Here is a 15,333-nt window from a genome sequence, read left to right as displayed (position 1 = left end):
ATGTCTGAATTAAAGGCTTTAAAACTCGCTCGATGACTTAGGCTAGGGTGGTGCCTTGGGTATTAGCCTAGCAGATTATTATTATTATTATTATTATTAGTTAGTTTAATATTTTTTAAACTAAATAACTAAAGGGTTAATCAGAAAATTACTCTGAAGTTCTGAACCAAACGGCAGGAAATCGTGACATTCGCCGGGTTTGCCCTTAAATAATTAAATTATTTAAATACCTCTGATTTAAAATATTTCCTCGAATAATAATAATAATAATAATAATAATCAGCTAGGCTAATACCCAAGGCACCACCTTAGGCCTAAGTCCTCAAGCGACTTTTGAAGCCATTAATTCAGGGGGCCGGGTTACAATGCGTAGGAGGGTGGTGGCCAGCCCTGCAAGCCACGCTACACTCACTATAAACCGTTAACCTCAACAAGTTTTTATGGAAGGGGAAACCGAAGAGCTCGAGGTAAAACCCCTTATCCCAGTCGTACCTCCTCACTAGCCTCGTAAAAAGAAAATATTGGGTTGGAAGGGTTATCTTTCTTCTGTCATTGTTAATATCTTAGCGTAATATCTTTATAAATGATGTGTTAGCACACAGTTCGGGTTTTCGTCGGGCTAATTGGCACTTCATTTACCTACAGAGGCTGGACCTCGTAGACAAGCGCCATTATAATAATGCAGTGGCGGGGGGGAGGGGGGTCAAAAGTTTGTCATCCAGAGAGCGCGCTGCCTTGCCTAATATCGACGTTTACATCGACAGTTACGCTCCATTTGCAATCCGCGCGTTACACCAACAACCGATACGACTTCGCTCGCCCGCAACTTTCGATTCCCGCGTCGTTCCAACTTGATAGTGGGTACTAATGGTCACCGGAGGGGTACAATCCGCGTACGTTGTAAGCTAAGTTCGGCTTATAGTTCCGGCTGGCTGGTTACGCTAACGTGCCAAATTCTTTCTAGCATATGCTTTTGATTTATCGCGGAAGCTTGCAGGCTGACTTCGCAAACATCTGCTGCCAGGTTAACCCTGCCTCTTTCTTATAAGTAGCCTTATAATCTTCAGTCCTTCATTAATGACAAAATCTCCCGGGTAACAAAAAAAACACCGCCGATATTTTTTTAATTATATCTTATTTTTTCTCGATCCGATTCTCTCTCTGGGCAAATATGCAAATCTAGGGGGCAAGACCCGCAGACGACATAGTATATACATGCGTTAATTTTTCGCTTCCGACCGAAAGCGCAAAATCCAATATGATAGGACGCTCTTTAATTAAGGAAATGCGTTTTAACGCGATTAGTAAAAGGGGGAAGGGGGGTAGACACACGACCTTTTTCGTGACCCTTCGCCTTATAGGTGTTTTTCCAGAAAATACACCAACGTGCAATGCCGAAAAGCGACGTTTTAACGCCCGCTAACAAATTACGTCCGATAGATGCCGCCACGCGTACGAGGGGGGGGGAATCCCCCTCAGGAATTTTTCAATCCTCGTAATGATGGGAAAAATATTATTTTTTGGCAAGCTTCGCACGCGCGTTCTGGATAACGTAGCGGAAAGGGTTCAAAAAACCAAAATGATTAATATATTGTTCCCTAACTTCCCTCGAGTAAAAGTGAATTTTTTATTTTGTTTGGATAGAAGGTGGAGGGAAGAGTTTCTGTAATTAACTTGATGAATAACTTTTGAAAATAAAAGGGGATTGCGAAGTAGGGAGCCTAAATTTGTTCCATTTCTGGTAATAATCATTAAATTTGCTTTTCATTATTATTATTTTTTAATTTTATCGCGAAGTCTAATCGTGGTTTTCGGACTGAGTAAAGTTAACTTTTTATTTGGGAATGTTTCGGGGTTTTGAAGAGAGTGTTGTGCACCCCAGCGTTGACTCCCTTACCCTCCTCGTAGACACGGCAGACAAGATTAATAGTCTCTGGCGACTAAAAATACAGTGTTGTTCCCCCGCTGGCCAACGGGAAATGTAAAATCGAAAGTATTTACGTTGTGGGAGGTCGTTTATAACGCGAACTAGGCTTTACAATTCTTGCGCGAAAACGTCGTTTTATACCGCAAAAAAAGGGGGAAGTAGGTGACGTTTCGTTTTGAACCCTTTTACCGTGTTTTGCGATTTCATTTTTGGTAAAGTTCTCGCTACTCTAAATCGATTCAAGTTAAACAGAATTTTTGTAGCTTTACTGGGTTAAAAAGAAACATATATTTCTTACTAATTGCGATTGAAGAGTAGGCCTATGTGATTTGGTTTCTTTCGAGCTAATTTTTCGTTGTTCGGTCAATTTAACCGAGTCATTCATTGGGTTTAGTTAGAGATAGCAGAGGTTTAGAAAATAACTCCCTCCCCATCGGGGACATCAAACTACAAGTTTTTCTTGTAACGTCGTTTCTACGGACTGAAACTCGTGGACGTACATAATTGAAAAAGGTAGTGAAATGGCCATAAAATAGGGCGTCGATAATTCCGTTTTCTTAAGATTTCAAGTGGAATAGTTATAAACATCCGTAAACCTAGTGCTTGACAAGGGGTCACGTACCCGAAAGCTCGCAATTTTAACGTTTATAACATTAAAATTTTTAAAGCCATGAAGTATCAGTCGTGTTATTTTAATTTTATTATAAAAAAATTTTAACCATGGATACAAAATTCAGTTTATATGACCATAAACATCCCTATTTCATCTTTTATTTGAAATATTTTACGTGTCATGGCGTTAGAATTTAGATTAAAAAAAAATAAAAAAATTAGTCATGAAGTATCTAGACTCTTTATTTTATTATTTTATCTAAATCCCTATTTCATATATTACTTCAGAGTAGCAGACGAGAAGACGAGCTACCTTTGACAGTACGTAATTGAAAAAAAGGCCGTGAAATGGCCATAAAATAGGGCGTCAATAATTCCGTTTTCTTAAGATTTCAAGTGGAATAGTTTATAAACATTCCTAATTCGATATCACTACAGAGTAGCTTTTAAGTTCATATATTCGCCGTAAATGAGCTGGCTTCAAAAGTCGCTTGATGACTTAGGCCTAAGGTGGTGCCTTGGGTATTAGCCTAGCTGATTATTAGCCTAGCTTCACCAGCTAATTTTTGCTTGAAACGAAGGCTTATTGAAAATTAAAGCGCTCCCAAAAGAAAAAAATAAAGCTTACTTCGTTAATATAATTGAAAAAATTGAATTTCGTAAACACTCGTTTTGTTTCTGAAAGAACGTATTTTGAAATTTGAAATAAAAATCGCGTTTTTATCACCTTTCAAGGTAACCTGGTACTTATTTTGTCAACAATGAGAAATAATTTAAAATTGTTTAATTGTCTTTCGGACCATGGTCCTTCGTCAGTCTCGACTTAATAGCGGTACTAAAGCTCCCAAAGTTTTTAAATAAAAAAATTAAACCACGAAGTAAATATGTTTAATCGGGGTTGTTGATTTGATTTAAATAGGAATTTATTTATTTTTTAAGGTTTTATACCTGGTTTTTCTTGAAGAATTCATTAATATTTTGAGTACAGCGGAATCTAAATTAAAATTTTAATTAATCTCCATTAAATTTAATTGAGTTTACTCTTTTCTAAAATTTGTTCCGTCGTACATTTTCATAAATACATTGAAGGATTTGAAGCACTGAAATTAGACAATCCTGTTTTTAATTGTACCATGTAGGAAGAAAGAACATTTATAAAGATAAATAAACTTCTAAAGCTTGGTTTGAATATATAGACGAAGCTTATAAGGCCTTTAAAATAGGCTAAATGGGGAGTTAGATACTCCAAAAACGGTTTATTGTACGTTTCTGAATTACCTTATTTGTTATAATTTATCAACGTTTTCTTTGTTTTAAGATAAATCTAATTTAATTTCGAAAATCTAGTTTTAAAAACTGCTATTTCGTTACAAATCACGTATTTGTCCGCGTAAATAAAACTTCTGGGACGAGTGTAGGTTATACTAGTTTTAATTGAGATGATGTTTACGGAGCTGAGAATGAAGAAATCAAGTTAGCCCACGTTACCGTCGTGGGAGGCTGTGTTTTTCCGCGGCGTTAAAAAAATAACTAGCTCCTCTCGTTTGGATTCCTCGTAATTTCGGGCAGTTTTTTTAACGAAGGATCCTTGGTTTTAAAAGGTTTACGTTGTACGCGTTTGATATTAAAGTTCTTTTAAATGAATCGAAGTTTTTTTAAGTGCGTTTGATCATGATCGTTATTGACTTTTTTCCTCTCTCTGGCAGCGTTTAGCGAACGAAAGCAGACATCCGAGGAGGATATTATGGAATCTCTTTCTCGGCCCTCGGCGTTACCGCCAAATTTATAATAAAAAGTAGTTGAATGACCTCGTTCCGTAGTCGACGACATCTCTCGGTCCCCGCGGAATATCACTTATCGAACCCGAAATAGGGGAAATTAAGACATCTAGATGGCGCCCAGCAACGACGGAGCGGGCGATGGCGCCAGCTCCTCCAATGAAAACGTCGCGTCCTCTTTACGCTCAGAAGCCGTCGGCGGAGAGATAGAAGTGGAAGTCGGATTAGCCGCGGAACGCCAGGCCGCCGCTCGATGTTTTATTAATCCGGGGTTCGTCTCTTCGGAAAACGACCGTCGTAATAAGAATTCTAAAAAGTCCAGTCGGGAATCGATTAGTGGCTATCGAGAATACGCGTCTTCCACCCTTCCCAATCAAGCGCGATCTTTTTCTCGCTGTTTGTCGCGCGTCAGTTTGCCCGAGAGCGAGCGAGGAACGACTCTTTTACTGCCGAGAAATCGCGGCCGAAGCAGCGCCTGCTTCGTCAACAGCGCCGTCGCCGAGGATTTCGCCAGTAGGCCTCGGTCTTCTCGAAACCATCGCGCCAGTCCCGCGGCAGCCTTAGCCGCGCGAAATTTTTTCATTCGTCGGGCCCCGGTGCGTTTGAAGTCGAAACAACGAAATCGCCGATCGAGGCCTAATCCGGATTCGCGAAGTTGCCCGTCGCTCAATCCGAGTGGTCAAACCGGGAACTCGGAGAATGGAGATGCCGATCCGAGGCCCGCTTCGGCCTTAGCGTCTTCGAGTATGCCCAGCGCCGAGGGACGGCGTCATCATGTCGGAAACGGGGGTTCCGGGCGCTGTCCCGCTCGAACCGAGCTCCCACCCATCGTGGGGATGACCAGCAACTCCGGCGGACACCAACAGGAGGAAATAACTCAGTTGGATAATGGGATTCGTCAGCGTTCGGACGCCTTACCGGATATTCTGCACTCTCACCTTCCGCCGCCTTACTCCACTTTGCCCCCCAATGACAGGACTAATAACCCCGGGGCCAGGAGACTGCCCCCTCCCGCCCACCCGCCGCCGCCGCCCCCGCACCTGGCCCCGCAACCCGCGTGCCACGGTGGGCAGTGTCCGCCGTCGCCCCCACCCATCACCAGTCGCAACAGGTCAGCGCGGAACGCCAACGGGCGAGGGAACTCTTTCAACCCCTTTCTGGGGAACGGCGGACGTCCGCGAGGGGTTTCGGCCGGGTCAGTTCGGGCCAGTGCCGCGATTTCGGCCGCTCACCACCACCACCACGGAGCTCCGCACCACCACCCGCCTCTGCACGGCGGCGGCGTCAGCTCCGAGGGCGAGGAACCCAAGCACTGTTGCGGGGTGATGGTCACGCAGTCCATCAGCATTAGATGGTTTATCGTCATGATCGCTTTCGTCGGACTCTGCTGCGCCATCGTGGGCACCGTCTTGGGCGCCTTGAAGGCCACTGGACGTGAACATCTCACCGTTTCTCTTCTGATGATCGGTGAGTTGCAATTTTCCTTCCATCTTTTACCATTCCCCCGAAAATACGAAGCCCCAACGCCCAATTTATCATTGTTTTCCGCTCAATTCGAAAAACGCGTCTATTTGGCCCAAAATGTTTATTCGCGTCACGTGATTCAAATATTTCACGCGTTCAAATGATTTATCCATTGAATTCCGGACGTTTCCCCCCTTTAGAATGGCCGAGAAGATAGTAATCGGTAAAATATTATAGTCTTTGAGGCGAAGCCATACTTAGAATTCCCACCATACCTTACCACGAATTTAGACGGAAACGATGGAGGGGAGGGTTTGAGACAGGAAAACTAAAACCCTTTATTTTTTTTGTCCCACCGCCTTAATAACTTCTAAAGCTACCCTAAAAGATTCGCCATATCCTGTCTTAGACAGATTAAGGGAAACTTATGCTTTTCGTTGTTTTCTTTTTCGACTCAAAGTCAAGAGCCCCCCAACCTGAAAATGTACATCAAAAATCGTTTCCCTCACTGCCCTACAATCACACTTTAGTTTTTCGTTGATAGAATGAAGGGTGATAGAGCTTTGAAAAAATAGGGGCTTCTTATCAAAATTACAGAGTGACGGAAGAACGGCAGGTTCACGCCGAAGACATTAACGTTTTCGAAGATTCGGTAACAGGTACCACGACGCTCCTCAAAAGCGAGCCCGTTCTCGCGAGAGAAAAAAATCTTTGCTAAAAAAGAGAGGAGAGAAAAAACTATAAGTGGGTAGGCCTAACTTTTGGCCCTGGTTCTGGCCATTGTAGAGGAGCTTAAACTGGATTCGCGAGTACTGGAGTACCAGCTCATTCCTTTACTGACTTGAGATTGCACCTTACGAATCTCTCTCTTTCGCCCCCCCCCTCGTTTTGGACACCCCCGTAACGCGAAGATGGAGTAAAATAAGTTTCATCATACCCTCCCTCCCCGCTGACTATCTCCATCTCCGTATCTTTACAATACGTTAAAAAGAATCTGAAAATGCATCTATGCCGCATCACGATATTTCGCCCTGTTCTCTTCCTGTAATATCGCCGCACGCATACGTACTCCGGTTCGCGAGCGTTTTAGAAACGCCTAAACCAGTTTTCTCTGCCCTTTACAGTTTATATATCCGAGGCTTAGCGTTTTAAAGCTTTTTTTTTCTATTTTTCTTTGTTGTTACATTCGCCAATATTTAACTTTTTTGTTTCTTATGATAAAAAGTTTAATCCTAAAATCATACCGTAGATAGGCTACAGGGTTGCCACACGTCAGGGAAAAGGGAGGGAATTTAAAAATGGGCCTATAAAGTCGGGGAATTTTAAGAAGGTTTAAAAAGTCGGGGAATTCAGTTTCATTTTGACATTTTTTTAAGGTAATTTTACTTTAGATCTATAGCAAATTCTTGTTTTTTTTAGATCCTTGAAATAACTTTTGTACTGAAATATAAATTAATTTATTAAGTTCTGATAAATGTAAATAGTTGAAAACTGTCTAATTTTGACCTTAAAAAGTCAGGGAAAATAACTCAAAATGGTTAGACATTAGTCGGGGAATTTGAATCTGAGAATATGGTGGCTACCAATTTTAGCAATTTTTCTACCACAGACTAATTTTTCGACTTGTTATTCGAGAATAGCGTACTAAATAATAAAAACCTGTCGTTATTGGAGCGGAGACGGTTAAATTTATTATTTTAGTAGAAGCGCGCGATATATCTCAAACAAGAAATGAATATTTCATTGTAAAACCTTTTTTGTTGAAGGCCGTTTCTAAACTGATTTTTCTACACAAAAGATGGTTTTCGCTTATCCGCAGGGGTTTGGGCCGATTTAATTACTCAACGACGCGCTATGGGCCGCCTCTTAACGATGGGTTTATTAAAGCTTTGTTGTACCATTATAATCCGGCTTTGGGCTTTCATTAATTACTTCTTGATGGTCGTAGCTCCCCCGAACCGATCGGCTCCCTGCAAGAGTGTCACCGACTATATCTCCCCGGAGAGTATGTTTTCATTGGGCCGCCTATACCACATTTTGATAGTGATTTACGTCTAGTTTAATGATAATGTTTCGAGTTCATTCGCTTCCAAAATGGGATCCTTTCGACTTTCCATTTGGCTTCTCGTCTCGCAGATTAAATTATCAGCTTTAAGCTTTGAACTTCCACTTGAAACCTTGAATTGGTTAGTAGTAAGTAAACTCGTGGGTTTAAGGCGCCTGATAATCCTACATTGAACCCGTTCACGCGGAACTAACTTGGCTAGGTAACAATTAAAAATTTAAACGCGTACATTTTCATTGATAGCTTTCCTCGTCAATGATCGATATTATTTTTATTTTCTACCAAGTTTAAAGCTTATGCGGCTTAATAACAGGGTTACCACAGATTAGGGAAAACATTAAGACGGGGAATTAGGGGAATTTTAAGAATTTAGGTTTAGGGAAAGTCGGAGAACTAAAATTTACATTGGCAATTTTTTTGGAGGTTATCTATAGAAATCTAAAGTTTGTAAACTGCAACTTTTTAGTTGAAACATAAACTTCAGTGGCGTAGACAAGGGGGGGGGTTCCGAGTCCAGACCCCCCTGTGTGTACCTTTGACTGTACTAAAATTCCACCCCCTTCCCGACCCCCTTCTTAACATCCATGTACCTCGACCCCCCCTTTACGAATTTCTGGCTACGCCACTGATAAACTTTATACAACAATACAAGCTAAAGTTATTTCCTTAATTTCTGTTATAAGTTAAATATAAAATGAAAAATTTTGTTATTTTTAACCTTTAAAATCTCGGGGGAAAAATTTGAATCTAACAATTTTGCATTAACTCTGAATATTGTTTGTGTTATTGACTATTTTGTTTATAATCTCCAATTACCTTTACCACGAATCCAGGAACAATTTAGTTTGTTATAAATTATTTCAATAGAATGGCATTGATGTAATAAATAATGAAATATTTTAATATAAAAAAAATTGCGCTGACAAACGGGCAAGCCTTGTCGATCGAAAATGACTTCAACCTTGATTTCGTAACACAGACACCCCACCCGCACGTTCCTGTCTGCGGGAGGAAACGGATAAAATTGGGGTTTTTTTTGCTATATTGACGTGGCCAATTTATAACCCCCCCCCCCCCCCCCGTTACCACTCGCGTTAAAAATACTCGTTCTTGAGTCGAACCATTTTCGCGCTGTATTTATTTCCTCCTTTTGAAACTCCGGCGTTGATGCCTATTTGCCCAACCCGGCTAAAAATGGCCCTCGTGTGTTGTGAAATATTACACAGACTCTGAAGTCGTATTTACTCTCTACAGGCAGAGGCGCGAACTTCACATTTTTTCGCTTTTAAATTGAGCCCCTCGCCAATATCCTAAAGGTCAACGAATACATTTTATTCCAGAATACCTTTAGTATCAACAAAAAATCGGGTTCGGGATGCTTTGTTCCTGGAATTCCTGGATAAGTCAGGGAATTTGAATATGGGTATAAAAATCAGGGAAAAGTCAGGGAATTTGAAAAATAAGTCTAAAAGTCGGGGAATTTTAAAATTAGTCTGAAAGTCAGCAAATTTTAAAAATTAGTCTAAAAATCAGGGAAATGTCAGGGTATTTAATTTTGGTTGCAAATAGGAAACTTTTTCTAAAATATAGGTGAAAAAATACAAAATCTTGGCACAAAATAAGTCAGGGAAAACCTGGAAAAGTCGGGGAATTTGATTGTGAAAATCGGTGAAAATACTGTGGCAACGCTGCACTGGTACATTTATTAGGGATCAATATTATCTGCAACTGAGACATCATGCTCGTACAGTAAATGAATTAATGTGGATAGGCACTTTTTATATTATTTTTGTAACATCAACTTAACCGAATTAGTTTTCGAATTTTATTGATTTTTAAATAATGGCTCATTTCCAGTGTACCTAATCTGGCTTCTATCGGATGTATAATCTATAATTAAATGCAATTTCAATTTATTTTTATTACTTTTTAATTTTTTAGTATGCTCAAATTCAGGGATTTTTTTAAAAACATTGATTAAAATGGGATTATCATTATTTTTAAGGTTTTATGACTATTTTTTAATAGTTTGATTGCAACGGTAATGTAAATTAATCTCCAATAATTTTTATTATTAATTAAAAATAAATTAAATTTTATCAGAATTAACATTGCAACATTTCCATAATAACATTGAATAATAGATGTTTTAAATCAATGATTTTTTGAAATAACTTGTTCAGGGTTGGCTGATTTAAATCAACTTGATTTAAATCAATTATTTATAAAAAAAAAACATTGATTTAAATCAATTTTTATATAGTATTTATGCTATAATTTAGGTACTTCCCCCCTAATGTTGCATTGGATTCTACCTGAGGGTGGAGATTCCGCCGAATTTATTTTGTAAAGTACCAAAATAGGTTTTAAAAAATAAAAACTTTTATATGATTATTAGCTTAAATTTAATAAATTCATTATACATATATATAGATTAAGTCTTTAAAAATTAAAACATTTGTTTTATGTAAAATTATGATAGTAAATTATATAAAACTTTGAGATTTTAATTAAAATAAAAATAAAATCAATAAAAATCCGATTTAAATAAAAAAATCGATTGCCAACCCTGTTACTTGTTTTAAACTCGAATTTGTTTCGTATTCTAACTGTTTTAGAAGCAATTTTTCTATTCTTTACATCGCGCTTTAAATCGAATTGATAAAAATCAGCCGACCATGCCCGACTTAAAATAATTTCGAAAATATAAATGTGGAAAATATTCGTTTTTATCCTCGCAAATATTATTAGCATTGGAAATGAAATTTGCAACGCGAAATTTCGTCCCTGAGAGCGATGAAATCATTATGAGCGGAGAATTTACGAAGCTCGTTTGTCAAAGGAGCGATACGCGCAAAATGGAAAAACACATTAAAAACAGCCGCCCCCCCCCCCAGAGACCGTCTGGACGACATCGAGCGACGCGCTGGAATAATGACTCTGAAGAAGTACAGCGGCCGATGGGATCCGTGTCTTCGCAGTCCCAACAGAGACTAGTGCCGTTAACAGCGTTGCCAGATCGAAAATCTTAAAATCTTAAATTATCGTATTTAAGCCAAAAAATTATCGATTTTCCTGGAAAATTATCATACATTTCTTTTTGGCGCTAAATTTGAATTCATACGCAAATGCGTTGAATTTAGATGATTATTTTGAAAGCACTACGGGAGTTTTATTTCAGGGAAATAAACAAAATGCCTATTATCATTATTAACCAAACTTAATATGTTTAAAAATGTATTAAAAAAATTGCGGTAACAGCTAGGAGCAGTGGCGGCGCCAGAAATTTTCGCGAGGGTAGGCAAACCAAATAAATGGGCCCCCGACCCGGGACCCCCCTTTTCTCAACGAAATCCTTCAATGAAATAAAGTATTGATGTACATGACGAACAAAAAATTCTAACAACAGTAAAACGAGTCCAAATATAACAGAACTGGTTTTATTTACTAGGAGATACCTAAAAAATTTCTAAATACATTATCGACAGTTGTTTCATTGTTATTTATAAATAATTTTATCTCTTGGGACAATTTTAAGACCCTTTCTAGATCAATTTGGGGCCCCTTATAGGGTGATTTTGGGGCCCCTCAAAATTTTAAGGTAGGCAGTGGCCTACCTGGCCTACCCCCTAGCGCCGCCACTGGCTAGGAGTAATAAACACACACTCAGGATTACGCAGCACGTTCGGCAGAAAATGTATCTCATTCATTTTTAAGTGGAAGTTATATAAATCTAAAAGTTATCGTACGTTGAGGCAGAATTAACGAAATAATGGTACGATATCGTACGCCATGAAAATTATAGTATGCCCTAAAAATGTCGATGAAATTATCGCACTGCGCGATAATTATCGTACGTCTGACAACGCTGGGCGTTTTTAACGATCATCGCCTATTCTTGGTCTTCCACTTACCGTATTAAATTTCCATAGAATCACGCGTCGTACTATTTTCGTATCAAGTTATAGATGAGACATTTATACCTACCGCGGTATTCGAAGACGTGGGACGAGAGAGGGATTAATTGAGAGTTGGATTGACGTTGGTTAGACGAAAACTGTACCCCCGTTCAAGGTCTCGCGGTAACGTGTTGGGTTAGTCGACGAAGTTTGAGCGGAAAGCGCTTTGGGCCATATTATATGGGTCTGCGTCGAAAGCGGGTCTTCCTCGTTTAATTCAGGTTCTCTCTCGACGCGAAGCCAAGGTGCTTAGGGCGCCACGCTGCTCCGTTGCCTTCCTTTAGATTATACGCCGAAAGATGCTTTTCGCCTTTTTTTTCAACCGTCGCTCCGTCTTCGCGCGCCTTATCAAACAGAGCTCTCGCTTTGGGCCGAAGTCGCCGCGTCTAAAGTTTTATGGGTGACCCGAATCGCGGTTCTTGTAATTGTTTTAATTTCGGGATTTTATGGAATACGAAAACCCCCTCTCCGGTTTTACCTTGTCATTAAAAATGAAAAGGGGTACAGTTTTTAAAAGTGCTGACTTCGTTACCCCCCTGCGAAAGTGGCAGGGTTGGCAAAGTTTTTGATTTAAAAAAAATCAAATAAATCGATTTTTTGATTTAAGGAAGAAGACTACAGTGGTCATTGCCTACTTTCGCGCTATTTCAAGCTGAAGTTTTTTAATTTTGTATTTTAACTTATAAAATTAATATTTAAGTGTAGAACAGCCTCTTGTTTAGTTACTAAAATAATTTTTAAAATTTTAAAGTTTAAATACTTAAGTTATTACGTTTTAATTCGGACCCCCGGAGCTAAACAAGTTGGGCAAGCGCCCAAACTACCCTTTAGTTAGGACCTTATATCTCGTTAACTATTAATATTAGAATTATCAAAATTATTTTAAGCACTAGAGGAAGGTTCAGCCTAATAAGAAAAATATAATTCAATTCTGTAATTGTTAAAACAGAAACGTTCAGCTTGAACGAAAAATAGGCTTTTACTGTATTCTTCCCCCTTAAATCGGATTTTTATTAATATTTTTGATTTTTTTATTTTAATTAAAATTTCAAAGTTTTATATAATTTAGTATCACAACTTTCGACTTTTTGAAATTGATTTCGTAAACGGAATTATAGCCTACGAATTATCCTGTAATTCTCATATGTTCCTAGAAAATAATATTGTTCTTATTGTTCTTTATTTCGTATGATGATAGCAAATTGGTTTGAAAACCGACAAAATTCCGAAATATTACTGAAATTTTCCTGTCTGACGTATTTTAAATATCCTTTAAATCTTTATATTTCGATAGTTTTAACTATTAATAGGTAATTTTACTCCGAATAAACTGCTGTAAATCTGTGATTTTACTCCGATTGAACTACTATAAATATGTAACTTTACTCCGATTGAACTACTATAAATAGGTAATTTTACTCTTATAAAAGCTACTATAAATAGGTTATTTTACTCTTATAAAAACTACTATAAATTTTTACTGCAATAAAACGTTTTATAAATAAATAATTTTGCTCCAATAAAAGCTACTATAAATAAGTAATTTTACTCCTATAAAATCTTTAAATAGGTTATTTTCCCCTATGAAACTACTATTAATAGGTTACTTTTCTCCAATAAAAACTACTATAAATAAGTAATTTTACTCCTATGAAAATACTGGAGTTGTAAGTCGGAAAATTACAGAGGTCTTTTTTCCGGAAAATTTTCAGTATTTTTCCGAAAAAAAAGGAAAAAAAGTTTTCATTCCATGATTAGCGTAATATTGTTTGCAAATTAAAATTTCGCGGCATTTTCGGCTCATTTTGTCGAATGCAAAAGTAAAACTAAACCTCTAGACTAGTCTAGAATAAAAATCCTTAAAAAGTAATGTATGTTTCAATTTTTATTTTTCCGATTTAGTCAAAATTTAATTATTCCGGAAAATTAGCAACTCGAGAAAATACTATAAATGGGTCATTTTTCTCCAATAAGATCCATAAATAAGTAATTTTACTCCAATAAAATCCATAAATTAATAAATTTTGCCCTTTAATTCCTATATAGTTTTGAGGAATGTTGGCTTGACTACAGGCTTGTTGCCACGGTACCTGGGAAACCTGGAATTCCTAGAAAAGTCAGAGAATTTGAATATGGGTATAAAAATCAGGTAAAAGTCAGGGAATTTTAAAAATTAGTCTAGAAATCAGGGAAATGTCAGGGAATTAATTTCGGTTGCAAATAGGAAACTTTTATTAAAATATAGATTAAAAATACAAAATCTTGACACAAAATAAGTCGGGGAAAATCTCCGGAGATGGTCAGGGAAAACCTGGGAAAGTCAGGGAATTTGATTGCAGGGCCCCCAGAGGTCCTATAATTCCTATAAAATCCTATATTTTCAAAAATGTCCTATAACATCCTATATTTTTTGCAAAATCCCCAAAAAGTCCTATAAAATCCTATAATTTTGATATTTTGCCTATCTCAAATCCTGTCACACAGTTAAATTTCTATATTTAGCTATAGGATAAATTCCTATACCAAGTCATTCTAGTTTATACTTTTGTTATTGTTAACATGGTTAGCTACTAGTATATTTTGGTGGCATGTAGGGCTTGCCACCACCCTCCTACGCATTGTAACCCGGCCACCTGAATTAAGGGCTTCAAAAGTCGCATGATGACTTAGGCCTAAGGTGGTGCCTTGGGTATTAGCCTAGCTGATTATTATTATTATTATGGTTAAATAGTTTCTATTTTTTAAGTGAAAATCAAAGATTTATTTCTCTTAGTATAGATTTTGTTTTTAAATGCATAAAGTTAGTAAATTAAATAGCATATACAGTCCTATAAAATCCTATAACAGGGTTGCCACACGTCAGGGAAAAGTCAGGGAATTTAAAAATCGGCCTAAAAAGTCAGGGAAATGTCAGGGAATTTTAAGAATTTGTAAAAATCTAGGGAAAAGTCAGGGAATTCAATTTTATCTGGGCACTTTTTGAAGGTAATTTAACTCTAGATGTATGACAAATTCCACGATTAGCATTTATTTCCTTGAAAGTGTGCCTAATTTTTTCAACATTGCAATAACCATCTAAATTTATTAACTTCTGATAAAAGTAAAATATAAAAGAACAATTTTGGCCTTAATAAGTCAGGGAAAATCTCTTAAAATGGTCAGGGAAAACAGGGAATAGTCAGGGAATTTGAATCTGAAAATTTTGTGGCAAACTTGTATAATTTTGTAAAAATAGTCCTATAAAGTCCTATATTTTTAGAAATATCATCCTATTTTTCCTGTACAAAAATTGAAGATTTGAGTGGGGGCCCTGTGATTGTGAAAAACTGTGGTTTCGCGATATATTTGCGCAAGATGGCACGAAAACGACCTTCAGTTTTAGCGCTTGTTTTAATGTTTACGCTCGTAGGTAATGGGTCACGGTGGTAGCTGGATTTTCATACTGAATACTCGAGTGAGAGAAACCCTGAGGTGCGCTTCCGCTTGCAACAGAGCGCTAATTTCATCCTTACAATTTAGCGTCCGTTC

At 37.9% G+C, this 15,333-nt stretch overlaps 1 protein-coding gene across 1 annotated transcript in view; it reads left to right on the top strand.

Annotated features, from left to right (window-relative positions):
• Nucleotides 1-15,333, top strand: part of LOC149933001 (uncharacterized) — a 55,756-nt gene that overhangs the window by 8,673 nt on the left and 31,750 nt on the right. Inside the window, exon 2 of the mRNA XM_090155162.1 lies at nt 4,246-5,784. Coding sequence (XP_090011288.1) covers nt 4,431-5,784 — 1,354 coding nt within the window. The 5' untranslated portion in view covers nt 4,246-4,430. The remainder of the gene's footprint in view (nt 1-4,245; nt 5,785-15,333) is intronic.

This window comes from Leiobunum rupestre, chromosome 8 (assembly GCF_980474605.1).
Source record: "Leiobunum rupestre chromosome 8, qqLeiRupe1.1.hap1, whole genome shotgun sequence".
Lineage (NCBI taxonomy): Eukaryota > Metazoa > Arthropoda > Arachnida > Opiliones > Sclerosomatidae > Leiobunum > Leiobunum rupestre.
The sequence above is the reverse complement of the archived record's forward strand: the minus strand, read 5'-3'. Positions and strand labels throughout refer to the sequence as shown.